We start from the raw sequence: 15,541 nt of genomic DNA on the forward strand, positions 1-15,541 counted from the left end.
AGGGGCTTGTTCTAGTTCATCTGTATGGAGGGAGTTTGTCCCAGTAATACCTGATGAAGTGGAGCTGTGAGTTCCATAACCTGTTTATTGGACTTATGTCCCTCCTGGCTAGTTTCAGCCAACAGGGAGGTGACACGGGGCTGGGTCCAGGAGATTACCAACGCTTCATTGAGGGAGGGGTCCTTTCCTCAGGAGTTGGTCCTCTCCCTCCTGCTGTTTAATATCTACATGAAACTGCTGGGTGAGATCATCCAAGGACACAGGATAAATGAAAATAAATGAAATGAAAGGAGGAGTTGTCATCAGTATGCAGATGACACCCAGTTATATATCTCCACCCCGTGTCCACTTGGTGAAGCAATGGAAGTGATGTGCCGATGTCTGGAGGCTGTTAGGGTCTGGATGGTTGCTAACAGGCTCAAACTCAACCCCGACAAGAGGGAGTAGCTGTGGGTTCTGCCTCCCAAGGACACTTCCATCTGACCATTCATCACCTTGGGGTAGGGAAACTCTTGACACCCTCAGAGAGGGTCCACAACTTGGGCATCCTCCTCAATCCACAGCTGACTTTAGAACATCATCTTTTGACTGTGGCGAGGGGGGCGCTTGCCCAGATTTGCCTGATGCACCAGTTGTGGCCCTATTTGGACCGGAACTCACTGCTCACAGTCACTCATGCCCTCATCACCTTGAGGTTCGACTACTCTAACGCTCTCTACATGGGGCTACCTCTGAAAAGTGTTTGGAAACTTCAGATCATGCAGAATGCAGCTGCGAGAGCAATCATGGGCTTTACCAGATATGCCCATGTCACATCAACACTCCGCAGTCTGCATTAGCTGCCTATCAGTTTCTGGTCAAAATTCAAAGTGTGGGTTATGACCTATAAAGCCCTTCATGGCATCGGACCAGAATACCTTCGGGACTGCCTTCTGCCGCACAAATCCCTGCAACCGATTAGGTCCCACAGAATTGGCCTTCTCCAGGTCCTGTCGACAAAAAAATGCCATTTGGCAGGACCTAGGGGAAAAGCCTTCTCTGTGCTGGCCTCGACCCTTTGGAATCAACTCCCCCCGGAGATCAGGACTGCCCCCACCGTCCTTGCCTTTCGCAAACTCCTGAAAAACCACCTTTGTTGCTAGGCATGGGTCAATTGATTCCCCTCAGATGTTCCATTTTATGTGTGGTTTGTTTGGGTTGTATGATTGTTTTTAATTAAGGGTTTTTAAACTGTTTTGCTTTTAACATTAGATTTGTATATTGTATTACTATTGTGAGCCGCTCCGAGTCCTCGGAGAGGGGCGGCATACAAATCTAATAAATTATTATAATTATTATAATTATTGTAATTATTGTGATTATTGTGATTATTGTAATTATTAATTATCAATTATCAATTATCAATTATCAATTATCAATTATCAATTATCAATTATCAATTATCAATTATCAATTATCAATTATCAATTATCAATTATCAATTATCAATCAATAATCAATAATCAATAATCAATAATCAATAATCAATAATCAATAATCAATAATCAATAATCAATAATCAATAATCAATAATCAATAATCAATAATCAATAATCAATAATTAATATTATTCTACAGTCAAATTCTACCTTCAAAATCTACAGTCAAAGTTGAAAGTGCACCAGAAAATTACATATAAATGTCTGTACACGAATGCTAGACATCTTCAAGCAAAAATAGGGGAATTGGAATGCTTGGTGAAAGAAAATAATATTGATATTATTGGCATAACAGAAACCTGGTGGACAGATGAAAACCAATGAGACACAATGATTCCAGGTTACAAACTGTATAGGATGGACAGGAGAGGGAGAAATGGTGGTGGTGTGACCTTGTACATAAATGAGGAGTTAGAATCTCATGAACACGAAATTCGAGAAAATTCAAACTCACCCATAGAAACATTGTGGATAAAAATCCCACGACAAGAAACTAATCTGACATTAGGGATCTGCTATCGCCCTTCCAACCAAACTCCAGAGGCAGATTGCTCTTTGGAAAATGAATTTAAGGAGGCCTGAAAAAGAAATAGGTAGTCATAATGGGGGACTTCAACTATCCCCAAATAGATTGGGTAAATTCTTGTTCTACACATGAAAGAGAGACAAGGTTCCTTGACCTGTTAGCTGTTTATTCCCTTGAGCAGATGGTCATGGAACCAACCAGGGGAAAAGGGATCCTGGACTTGGTTCTAATGCACAAGATTTGGTTCATGATATCTTTGTAACCGAGCCCATAGGAACCAGCGATCACAACACAATAACCTTCAACTTAACCATGGATAGCAAATTGTCAATGAAAACAAACACAGAGACCTTAAACTTTCACAGAGGGAATTTCGGCAAAATGAGGAAAATAGTAAAGAAGAAACTAAAACGAACAGTAAAAAAAGTCAAATCCCTCCAAAATGCTTGCAAACTTTAAAATATGTTACAATAGGCTCAACTAAAATGCATTCCTAAAAGAAGAAAGAGGACTGGAAACTCCAAGAGGATACCAGTATGGCTTACGAATGAGGTAAAGGAGGTTATTGGAAAAAAGAAAAACTCATTTAAGAAATGTAAAGTGCTTCTTACCGAGGAGAACAGGAAGAATCACAAACTCTGGCAGACCAAATGCAAGGCGATAGTCAGGAAAACCAAGAGAGATTTTGAGGAGCATATAGCAAAGAATATTAAAAATAATAACAAAACCTTTCTTAAGTACATCAGAAGCAGGAACCCAACCAGAAAAACAGTTGGGCCACTTGATGACAATGGTCAGAAGGGGAGAAGACAAGGAGATTGCTCAGAGGCTAAATGACTTCTTTGCCTCCATTTTCACTGAGGAGGATAGAGAGCATTTGCCTGCCACTGAAATAATAATAATAACAACAACAACAATAACAACAACAATAACACTAACAACAACAACAATAATAACAACAACAACAACAACAACAATAATAATAATAATAATAATAATATATTAGATTTGTATGCCGCCCCTCTCCGAGGACTCAGAGTGGCTCACAACAACAATAGATACAATAAAATACAAATCCAATATAAACTATATTAAAAACCCCATTATTATAAAAAACTAACAATTCTAAAACAATCATACCAATCTCATATGTTGAGTCAGGAAAGGTAAGGGGAGAAATCAATCCTTCCATGCTTGGTGGTAAAGATGGGTCTTCAACATCTTACGGAAGGCAAGGAGGGTGGGGGCAATTCGAATCTCAGAGGGGAGTTGATTCCAGAAGGCCGGGGCTGCCACAGAGAAGGCTCTTCCCCTATGGCCCGCCAGACAATAACAGTTTTCTCAGATAGAGATAAACAAGGAAGATGTTCTTGCATGCCTTTCTAAACTAAATGTCAACAAATTGGCAGGTCCAGATGGCATCCATCCTAGAGTTCTCAAGGAACTCAAGTGTGAAATTGCTGAACTTCTAGCTAAAATATACATAATCTTTCTCTAAGATCAGGCACTGTACCTGAGGATTGGAGGGAGGCAAATGTAACCCTTATCTTCAAGAAACGATCCAGAGGTGATCCAGGAAATTATAGACCAGTCAGTTTAACCTCAGTTCCGGGCAAAGTGATGGAAACTATTATTAAAGATAAAATTACTGGGCACATAGAAAAACAGGCATTGCTGAAAGAAAATCAACATGGTTTCTGCAAAGGCAAATCATGTCTTACTAACTTGTTAGAATTCTTTGAGGGTGTAAATAAACAAATAAAGGGGACCCAGTTGATATTGTATATCTTGACTTTCAAAAGGCTTTTGACAAAATCCCTCACCAAAGGCTCCTAAAAAAAGCTCTTCAGCCACAGAATTAGAGGACAGGTCTTGTCGTGGATTGGTAACTGGCTAAATTGTACGAAGCAAAGGGTGGCAATAAATGGACAATTCTCTAGATGCAAAAAAGTGAGAAGTGGTGTATCCCAACGTTCAGTTTTGGGACCTTTACTTTTTAATTTATTCATTAATGATCTGGATGTAGAAGTAAATAGTGAGGTAGCAAAGTTTGCTGGTGACACTAAATTGTTCCAGGTAGTGAAAAGCGAAACTGATTGTTGGAAGCTCCAGAAGCATCTCTCGAAACTGAATGAGTGGGCAACAAAGTGGCAAATGCATTTTAATCTAAACAAGTGCAAAGTTATGCATATTGGGGCAAAGAACCTCGATTATACCTACCAACTGATGGGGACCAAGCTTTCTGAGACAACCCAAGAAAGGGATCTTGGGATTTTGGTGGACAATGAAGATGTCAACCCAGTGCGCAGCAGCAGTAAAAAAAGCAAATTCCATGCTTGGCATGATTAGGAAGGGAATCGAAAATAAGTCAATAAATGTTCTATTGCCTCTATACAAATCGATGGTGATACCACACTTGGAGTACTGTGTACAGTTCTGGTCACCTCACCTCAAGAAGGATATAATGGAACTGGAAAAGGTGCAAAAAAGGGCAACAAGTATGATCAAGGAAATGGAGCACCTCCCTTATGAAACCAGATTGTAATGCCTTGGTCTCTTCAGCCTTGAAATACGACGTTTAAGGGGTGACTTGATTGAAGTGTATAAAATCATGCATGGGATAGAAAAGGTGGATAGAGAAAAATTATTTTCTCTATCACACAATACTAGGCTGAATGGATATGTTTGGATATACTAGGACAAGGGGGCACTCCCTAAAGCTCGTAGGTAAGAAAGCGAGGACAAATCAAGGGAAATATTTCTTCACCCAGAGGGTCATTGTTTTATGGAATTCACTTCCAGAAGAGGTTGTGACAGCTGTCAGGCTTGATTGCTTCAAGGTAGGATTGGACAGATTCATGGATGCCAAGCGTATCGGTGGTTATTGAAACGGATGTCCATGTGCCGCCTCTATGCTGGTTGAGGCAGGCAGGATTCCCTTGAGTACTATTTGTTGTGGGTCAAGGGAAATGGAGGGTTTTGCCTTCGCTTTCTGCTCAAGATCCCTATGAACAATTGGTGGGCCACTGTGTGACACAGAATGCTGGACTCAATGGCCTTTGGCCTGATTTAGTATGGCTCTTCTTATGTTCTTATGTTCTTGTCCTAATGTTGCTACATCCCATGACACACAAAGAAAAATTTAAAAAATCAAGCTCATAGTAGCAACTATAGAATTTTCATTTACTCTTAATTCATTGAATGAAGAAGAAAAATCTTTTATTTGTGATATTTTCATAGACATTTGCTCTAGTATTTTATATAGCCTCCGTGGTGCAGTGGTTAGAGTGCAGTACTGCAAGCTACTTATTATTTATTTATTTATTACTTAGATTTGTATGCCGCCCCTCTCCGAAGACTCGGGGCGGCTCACAACAAGTGGAAACAAATCATACTTATGCTGATCACCAGATGCCAGCAGTTTGGCAAGTCGAATCTCAGTAGACTCAAGGTTGACTTGGCCTTCCATCCTTTCAAGGTCCGTAAAATGAGGACCCAGATTATTTGGGGCAATATGCTTACTCTCTGTAAACTGCTTAGAGAGGGCTGTAAAGCACTGTGAAGCCGTATATAAGTCTAAATGCTATTGCTATAATGCTAAAGTTGCCAAAACACTGATCCACAGATAGGGATTTTTCCATTTCTCTTTTACTGGTTCTTACTTACCATACTTTTCACACACGCTGAGGAGCAGTTGGATCGGCCTTCCAGAATACCTGTTCTAGGAGGGGTAATTGCTGCTGCTGCCATCAATCCGTGCCACCTGCCACTGATCTCTATCAATTTGCCATCTCCACCAATCACCACCATTTGCCGCTGCTGCCTATCTCCACCTCCACCATTTGGTGGCGGTGATTGGCGGCAGTGGTGATAGGCGATGACAGTAGCAGTGATCCTGCGACCTAGAACAGCTAATCAGGGGTATTCCAAGAGGCTGATCCAACCCCTGATCAGCTGCTCAGCAGTAAATGCTTCAATGTTCCCCAGAGTGACAGGAAGTGGTGGTAGGGACAGGCAGCGGTGATGAACACTGCTGCTGCACCAATCCCCCTCTCCCACACTGCAATATTTGCTCTATAAGATGCACAGGACATTTCCACCCACTTTTTTGGGGGAGGGATGTCTTATAGTGCAAAAAATACAGCACTTATAAGCAATCAAAATGCAAAGTCCTAACTTCCACCCAATCCCAGAGCAAACGTAATGCAAAATCTTCACTTCCACCCCAGTCTAGAACAACCACTATCCTCTCATAACCTGCCTTCCAGCTCCATTCATCTGCATGCAGGGCAACAATGTGTGACTACCAGTTTTAAAATAGTTCAAACAGATATTCTAACTTCTTGGGTGGGGGAGGAGATCTTGCAAAGTTGGAAGATCTGATCACTAACTGGTTAGCCTCCCAGCTGATCAGCACGACAGATCCATTGTTGCCTCCCAGGTGATCAGTGCCACTCCCAATCATAGCCCTGTAGCCTCCCCATCCTGAATGGCAATTCCCAATGGTGGGAACAAATGGTTCGCCAAACTACACAAAAAATTAACAACAGGTTCCGCCAACCTGGCATAAGCCAGCACTGAAATCACCACTTCAATCTTTCTCAGTCAGCTTTTTCCTCTCCTCTTGGCTCAATTTTTTAATGTGGCTTGCCTTAGCAGTCTTCTTCCTTGTTCTTTAAGACAAAAATAAATTCCTAAAATGGTGCAGGTCTTTAAAAATGTATAATAAGCTGTTGCTAGAAAGGGACTCTTTTAAAGGACAAGATAGAATAGTAGACTTTGAATATGATTAAGATAAGGAAAAAAACAACTTACTGTCATTTTTGACTTCTCTTCAGCCCCCAAACAGATTGCAGCCCTTCCCCTCCCAGCTTTTAACATACAGACACCTTTGGAGTTCAACTTCAAAAGCAATCTGCTGGCTTACAGCTTTATACAAGGGTCCTGAGGGGAAGTTCTTTGACACACCCTGACCAGGTAAGTCATAAAAACTAATGGGGTATCAGTCTCTTCAGTCAAAAGACAGAAGAGCCACACTTCAGGGAGAAATCCTCTAGAGATCTCTTCCTATGCATGTGTTCAGTAAGCCCTCTGTTCCATTTGATGATACAAAATAATGGACTGAAGTTATAGGAAGGCAAATTACGACTCAATTTTAAGGGGGGAAATTCCTAAGGGTAAAATTATGTACAAGTAATGTAATGCCAATTACAGTTGTACATCATGCCAGTTTGAAAGTGTGTTATCACAATATTGACCTGATTTTATTACTTTTTTTACAATAGTTATTCAGTGATCACCATGCTTGTTAAATAGCCTATTGTTCACTATGGGCCATTTTTGCCCAAACCTGGAAATTATGGATAGTTTTCAGCAAAAATATCATAAATCGCAATCACATAATTGCAGAATGCCACAAATGGCCATAAATGCAGTCCTGTAATCTCATGACCATGAGTGAGCATGGCTGTCAAATGTTGGAACTAGGCCATAAGCAGGGGTGGGCAGCAGGCAGGACGGGGTGGAATGCAGTTCTACCAGTAGAAATGTATTTATTTATTTAATGGATTTGCATGCTGCCCCTCTCCGAGGACTTGGGGCGGCTCACAACATAAATGAAGCTGTGTGCCCCGCTCCAGCTGACCATCCCACCCTCCCATCCTCCCTCCTCCTCCTCGGAAAGTGGCAGGGAGACCAGCACTGCCAGGAGTTGCAAGGGGCCCATTTCCTCCCCCATCTTTTCTCAACAGTTGATTGGCACCCGTTCGCCTAGCTACCCAGCCTGAGGCAGGGAGTGACCCAGGAAGGAGAGTGCGCAAAAGGCAAAGCAAATTGTCACTCCAGAGAGAGACACTGGTGAGGTTGTAAGCTGAGGACTTAACAGTTCGTTCAAGCCACTCCCACTTGGTCACATGGCCGGCAAGCCATTCCTACCCAGTCACATGACCATCAAGCCATACCCACAAAATAAGCCACACCCACAGTGTGACAGTAAACATTTTGGCTGCCCATTACTGGCCATAAGTACTTTTGGGAGTAACTGCCACCTAAGTGACTATACAAACATTGAGAGCTACCTGTAACCAATTAATCAAAGAAGTGGTTAGATTCCTCCTTGCTATATATGCATGGTCTCCAAATTATGATCACTCATTTTGCAGCAATTCAAACTTGTAACAGTACATAAGTGCATTAGAGTGCCTTCCGTCCCCTGTCCTATTGCTCTCCTATATCTTCTATACTATTCTTCTTTCCTATATTTATTCTATTCTTTCACTGATATATTTTATTCCTATTTCTTCTCTTCTATTCTTTCTTAGATATATTTTACTATGAGTATATCCTCTATAACCTTCATTATATATTTACTACATGTATATCCAATATAACTCTCATTGTGCAATGGACAAAATCAATCAATCAATCAATAAATTTAGGTGCTTGTGATTGATTTTCAGAATTCATCCCAACATCCCAACAGTCATATGATCATAATCTGAATGCTTGATACCCAGTTTGCAATTATATTGTTGCAAATGATTGTGGTGGTCAAATGATTTTAATTTCCAGTCCACCCTGTTGACTTCTATAACTGAAGTCAATAAGGAAATCAGAGGTTATGGTTATATGATACATATATTCCTTGCTTAATAATGGTACTACTTTATAGTATAGTACTTAATGGTACTTACTTAATAATGGTACCACCAGAATTGTCATTGCTAACCAATGTAGTTATGTCATATTGCACTTTCCCATAGGAAACCTAGGGATAATTCTATTCACAACTAGTAATCTGAGGATTAGTAGTAGACTTGTATGCTGAAGCAATAATTCTTCTCTGGGATGATTTCATATGCATTCCTGCATTGAGCTGTGGGTTGATTTCTTTTAAGGAAATTTTCTGTATTTTTTGAACTTCTTTATAGTGTTATGATATGGATTATCAGAGGAATCTAGTTTTAGAAGACTTATCAGCTATCTTTTTCTATCTGATCCCATTATCTTAGCTATTTTTGTATTATATTAGCTAAGAAAAATAAGCACAGAGCTTATGATGTTACATGAAAAACTCTCATCCTGCCCCTTCCCATTACTATCCAAGAAAACTATCGTCACTCACTTGAATTGCTGTGAGGTCCTTCAGATGAATATTGTGAACACAAGCACAACTGTCCCAGGGAGCTATGAAAAGAGTGAGAAGATTTTATTTTAGGTTTATAGTTATTCTCTACTATTGGAATTATACAGGTAATCCTCAACTTACAACAATTGATTTAGTGATTGTACAAAGTTACAATGGCACTGAAAAAAATGGCATGACTGTTTTTCACACTTATGACCAGTGGTGGGATTCAGCTAGTTCACACTGTTTGCTAGAACTGGTAGCTCTTTGCTCAGTTCAGTGAATCGGCTGAAGCCTCACCCCTCCGACTCCCAGCCACTTAGGCTTACAAGTTCATATGAGCTCATCCAGACAGCCACAGAGCTTATATTTCCAAGTGGTTACAGGTAGTCCTTGTCTAGCCGGCATAATTTGGACTGGCAGCTTGGTTGTTAAATGAAGCAATTGCTAAGTAAAATATAATTTTACTTCAACTCAGATGATCATAAATGCAAGCATTGGTTACAAAGTTACTTTTTAATCACCACTGCAATTATAAATGGTCATTAAACAAGTCCAGTTGCCTTATTCTCAAAATTTGGTGGTGGGGAGCCTTTGCTGCTGATCAGAGAAAGTTTTTGGCCAAAGAAACAAATATGCTTAAGTTTAAATATTGCATTTGGCATTTATATGAAATATAGGAGAGAACTCATATGTATCATGGTAAAAAAAATGGTAAAGTGTCATGGTAAAAAATAATGAATAGCATCAGAAAATATTTTGTTCAATGTCAATGTAATTAATATTATTTGAATCAAATTAATTGAATCATTTCTAATGTATTTTCCTCTTCTGTCACAATAAAAAATTGGCAGTAAACATTGGGGGAGCTCTGAGACCAGAGTCAATGCTTTGTAGAATTACATTATAAATCTCTGCCTTAAATGTATGGAATTCTGAAGAAGTCCAATTAACTGCAAGGTTGAACAGACACCCAGTTAATAATTCTAAAGAAGGTAGTATGCAATAGTAAAAGAACCTTTTGAAATTATCAGCTCCATTCCTATTCTATTATTACTACTAATAGTTGGCATGCGCATGTTTACATGCCAACATATAAACACAGAATATCTTTCACAGTTTCTTGTGGAGGCTTTTCTAATTGAAAGGAGTAAACTACACTAGGAAGAGCATACGTACTTACCCAGCCTTCTTCATGTTGAAATTTCCATTTTGTAGCGCTATTTCAGAATACTGTGTGTTAGTCCCATCTATCAGACTCTCCTTCATTTCTACTCTTTTGGCTGGCAAAGGAAAAGTAACATCTGGTACCATCTCTTTCTTATTCTCCAGGGAGGCTGACCGGATGAGGACAGAAGAAACTAATATAGTCTTTGCCTGTATTTTCTTAGCAATTGAAATGGATATGGTTGGACTGTTGTCCATAGATTGGCCATTACATAAACTGGAAAATTTGGGAATAGAAAGAAAGGACAAAATTTTAGACAAACGTTTTCCTTCAGTATTCATTTCATTGATGTGAAGAAAGGTCTGAATACCAGTTCCAGAATTATCTTCTATTGCTTCTCTCTGAGAAGCTAGAGTATGAATTTGGTCTTCTGAGGTTGTGTCAAAAGTCCAAGCATTTGTGGTACATTTTTCTTGGTCAAATCCTTCTTGAATATTACATTCTCCTTGTGCAGAGCAAGAAGTGGATTTATGAACAGGTAATGACGTTGACAATGAGACTGGCTGTAGTTTGGCTGTTCCATGATCATGTGGGAATACAGTTCTGGGTTTAGGTACTGGCTTTCCTATAGACTCTTTATTGAGAACTGAATATTGGAGCTGACTGGCTAAATCATAATCAACCTCAGAATTAGAAATAGTTTTTGCCAGCATTTCTTCATTTTTTATCACAGGTCTATCTGGAAAATATGTACATTCAGCTGAATGGGAATCTTCTGCCATGTGCCCACTTTTGTTATCCACAAACAAATGAGTTTGCTGTACTAAATTTAGAATCCTTTTACAGTGGCCTGTAGCAGTGATGCCAAGTTTCTGTAGGTCCTCCTTACAGAGAGAAATCACATCCCTCACTAAGACATAGCCATGTTGTTTGAAGATATCTTGATAGCTTTCAAGATGAATGATGGCAAGCCAGTCTTCAATATCAGAATCCATGTGACACAAAGGATGCATGTTACTTCAGCAAGGAAGTAGACTTCTCAGTCTACAATCTATGAGACAGCAAAGAAAGATTGAAAACTTCGGAGCTTTAAAATTTGCAACAGTGATGTAATCTATACTAAATCTGGTATCAGTGAAAAAGAATAAATACACTATGTTTTCTAGTCTGAATTCTTATTTTTGGCTTCAGTTGGCTGGGAAAAATAAATAGATGCTCAGTTCAAATAAAGAGTTCAAATTGCTGTTCCCTGAACTCAATAAAGTTGTTTATGGCTAACATTCTGTTTATGACAAAAGATTCCTTTAAAACCCTGCTGTTCTGTTCGGGTCTATTTGACCCGAAGCCAAGTTTGAGTCCCTGTAAAAAATTTTCCCTGCATATCTGAAACTTGAAATTTCATGACTATTCATCATTTCAGGGGTTCTCTCTATGAGAATTTTTTTGGGGGGCTGGGGGGCTTAGTTTTTGCTGGGCAAAAAAAGTTAAAAATCTTCTGTTCCCGGGTCACCCTGACCCGGACCGAAAACTCTTCATTTGCAGTGCTTATGTTTGGTCTTTTTGAAAGCTTTTTTCACTTGGAAAGTAGTCTGAACATTTCTGCACACAATGATATGAAAATTGAAATGAAAAAATTAAATCTTATTGGTTTATTTTGCTGATATAATGCAGCCCCCCCGTTTTTGTGAAAGTTTTTTCAATTTATGGATAGTTTTGCTTGCAAAATGCATTCTATTTTACTGAAGTTGGTGTGGGATTGGTACCTTGAACATTTCTGAATATAAGAAAAATATAAAGGAACTGAAAAAAATGATTCTTACTGGTTTTTTAACATCAGAAATAAGGCCTTCCCCCCCCCTCAGCTGCTTGCAACCATTTTCACTTTTTATTTTTTTATGCTCCAAATCCGAAATATTCTTTAAAATCTTAGGCATTCATTTACTCAATTTAACAATGCTGATCATCAAAAAAATATTTGTGGGGGTGGGGGAAATTTTTTTTTTCTGGGCAAAAAAAAAGTCACGTTTAGTCTGTTCGGGTCATATAGACCCGGACCAAAATGATTTTTTTTTAGGTACTTGAATTTGGTCTTTTTAAAAACTTTTTCAACTGGAAAACTAGTTTGAACATTTATGAACATAATGATATGAAAATTGAACTGGAAAAATTGAGACTTATATTTTTATTTTGATCAAAAAGCCCCTCCCCCCATCCTTTCTGAATTTTGTGTCAATTTCTATTTTTTAAGGCTACAAATCCCCAAGGAATTTCCCCCCAAAAGGTTTGATATACTAAATTGAACATTTATGAATATAAGAAAAATATAAATGAACTGGAAAAATGGTTCTTATTGGTTTATTTTTGCCACAAAAGGGCCACCCCCCCCCCTCGGCCTTGCTGTGTGCCATTATTGTCACTTTTTATACATATTTGGCTAGAAATATTTGGAATATCCTTTTGAAAATCAACCACATTGTAGCCAGAGAATTAATTTTATGAAACAAATCCATTTTACTAAAAAAAAGTATGTAAGTTTGAAATTAACAGCATAATTTTTATATAAATTGAAATAATTGAACATGGGGGGAGGCATACATTTATGTGCAAAATAAACCAATATGCATCAATTTTTCCAGTTCAATTTTCATATCATTATGTTCAGAAATGTTTAAGCTACCAATCCCACACCAACTTTAGTAAAATAGAATGTATTTTGCTAGCAAAACTATCCATAAAGTGAAGACTATTTAAAAAAAAATGGGGTGTGTGCATTTCATCAACAAAATAAACCAATATGCATCAATTTTTCCAGTTCAATTTTCATATCATTATGTTCAGAAATGTTCAAGCTACCAATCCCACACCAACTTTAGTAAAATAGAATGTATTTTGCAGGCATAATTATCAATAAACCTAAAAAAAATTCACAAAAATGGGGGGGAGGCATATTTATGTGCAAAATAAACCAATAAGGATTAATTTCTTCAGTTCAATTTTCATATCATTGTGTGCAGAAATGTTCAGACTACTTTCCAAGTGAAAAAAGTATTCAAATTGACCAAACATAAGCACTGCAAATGAAGAGTTTTCGGTCCGGGTCAGGGTGACCCGGGAACAGAAGATTTGTAACTTTTTTTAAACAGAACAGCAGGGTTAAAAAAACCCACCCTCTTTTAACAATGGGAGCCTTCCTTTCCCAGAAAAAGAGCGCTAACTATTACAGAGCGCTTTCAGCCATTCAGTCTTCAGTGAATCTAAGAAGGAATCTTTTATTTTTGTACAAAACCTGAACCTATTAGGAATTTGGCATGGATGCTCTTTACAAATTATGCATCACAAATAGGTTTTGCGTTCCATCAGAAATAGGTTTCTTTTATATTAAATAGATTTTAACAAGTGCAACTCAGAATTTGTGTAACTATTTCTACATATTTATCACCTGATAATCAATGACAATCCGTTCTATTGAAAAATTAAAGTTTTCTATATTTGTTCTCCTGGTAGCCTGTGGGAGTTTAATGTTTACTTATTTATTTATTTGTTTATTAATTATTTTTTTTGAATTTATGCTGCATGTATCTATTTATTATGTAAGTTTATAACTTACATAATTACAAATACAATTTATGAGACATAAAATTAATGCAACAAAAATCAAAACTAAAATTAGAATCAGTCATTAAAATAATTAACAATTACAATTTTGGAAAAGAAATTTGCTTTATCATTTTTTAAAATACTTTTCAAGCCTTGCACTGGTTCTAGACATGATTATCTATGGAGTAACCCAGAAGTGATAAAATTAATTTTGTAGTTGATAGCTTTCTGGCCAATAGTCATATTTACTACCTGAACTGGCAGACAATTAAAACAATTAAAATGTTATCTGCTAGAATAATGGTAATGATAAGATTTGAAGCAGGACTTTCTATTTATTTATTTAAAATATTTATATAACTACCCGTGTTATACCAAACTGGGCAGCTTCCAACCAATTTTAATAATTTCTTAACTATGACATGTTATGAGGATTCTTTGGTAATCCTTGTCACTTCTTTCCTGCTATTTTGGAAACCTCCATCATTTTTCTCTATGCAAAGAAAACTGGATCTTGACTATACTGATATGATATTGATAAGAAACACTTACCTTTTATCCCACTCTTCACTAATAGTCATTACAGTTGGTTATGTAAGGCAAGTGTTGTAAGCTATCTTTCAAAGTCCTGTTTGGAGAACAGTTCAGATATAGATACCTTCCCACAAATGAAGCAGTTCCTGCTGCTACTTGACTGTTGCTCCCCCCTCACCCCAATTCAATTCTTCCATTTCCTCCCATTGTTCAAGAGAGGTTTCCTTCCTGTTGCTTTATCCCACCCTGCAAACAGAAATTAGTCACTTTACTGTGAATGTAGCGATCATCCTCTACATGAGGATATTTTATACATGTTACATGTATACCTCATTTTGAATATAAGAATTTAAACTGTAATGAGAACATTGAATAATACTGATATTGAATACTGATATTGTTCTATATCTTTTTGGAACAAGAAACTTTTGTTAGGAATTGGTCCTAAATTTGTAGATACTGACTTGGCTTCTTTTCAAACACTATGCCTGTCCACTCCACCACCATCGATATATAGCTAAAGTAGCAAAATAAAACTCATAAAGTCTGTCAATTGGACCTGATGGACTATGTGCATACTTCCTAAAAAGGTTCTCCACGGGCACAGCTGAATCACTAAGCATAATCTTTGAAAAATCCTACATATATTTATTAATGTTTGGGGAGCTCTCCACCCCTCCCCTCCAGCCAGAACTTTGGGGGGAATCTGCCCAGATATGTCCCTGCTTTGGGAGGGCAGGCCTGTTTGCCCCCTTCATCCACCCTTCCCCTGCGAGCCGGTTTTTTTGGGAGGGGAGTGGGGAAGAAGCCAAGCTGCACTCCTGGATGGGTTGCTGAATTTTGAGTCACTTCTTGTTTAAATCTTGCAGAATAAAGGCACTGTATAAAATAAAATAAATCTCAAATGTGAGGGTTGGTACTTTTGCTCATGAGTAGTACAAATTTGCTGTTGACCAATTTATCCTTGGCCATCACCTTTTTTGCTTTATTTTTGTTTTATTATATTATTGATATTTTTTGTGTGTTAGTTGTCCAGAGTTGTTTTGATAGATGGTCAGTCATAAACTAAATCAGGTAGCCATACCTGATCATAAGCTTTTCAATAGACAGGA

The 15,541-nt window shown here is 38.1% G+C and overlaps 1 protein-coding gene across 1 annotated transcript in view; it reads right to left on the reverse strand.

Moving 5' to 3' along the window:
- ARAP3 (ArfGAP with RhoGAP domain, ankyrin repeat and PH domain 3) overlaps positions 1-14,539 on the reverse strand; it is a 500,752-nt gene extending 486,213 nt beyond the window's left edge. Inside the window, exons 1-3 of the mRNA XM_070746896.1 lie at positions 14,448-14,539; positions 10,314-11,349; positions 9,128-9,189 (exon numbers count right to left, since the gene is read on the reverse strand). Of these exons, the coding sequence (XP_070602997.1) occupies positions 9,128-9,189; positions 10,314-11,311 (1,060 nt within the window). The 5' untranslated portion in view covers positions 11,312-11,349; positions 14,448-14,539. The remainder of the gene's footprint in view (positions 1-9,127; positions 9,190-10,313; positions 11,350-14,447) is intronic.
- Positions 14,540-15,541: the final 1,002 nt, after the last annotated feature.

This window comes from Erythrolamprus reginae, chromosome 3, assembly GCF_031021105.1.
Source record: "Erythrolamprus reginae isolate rEryReg1 chromosome 3, rEryReg1.hap1, whole genome shotgun sequence".
NCBI classification, from domain to species: Eukaryota; Metazoa; Chordata; class Lepidosauria; order Squamata; family Dipsadidae; genus Erythrolamprus; species Erythrolamprus reginae.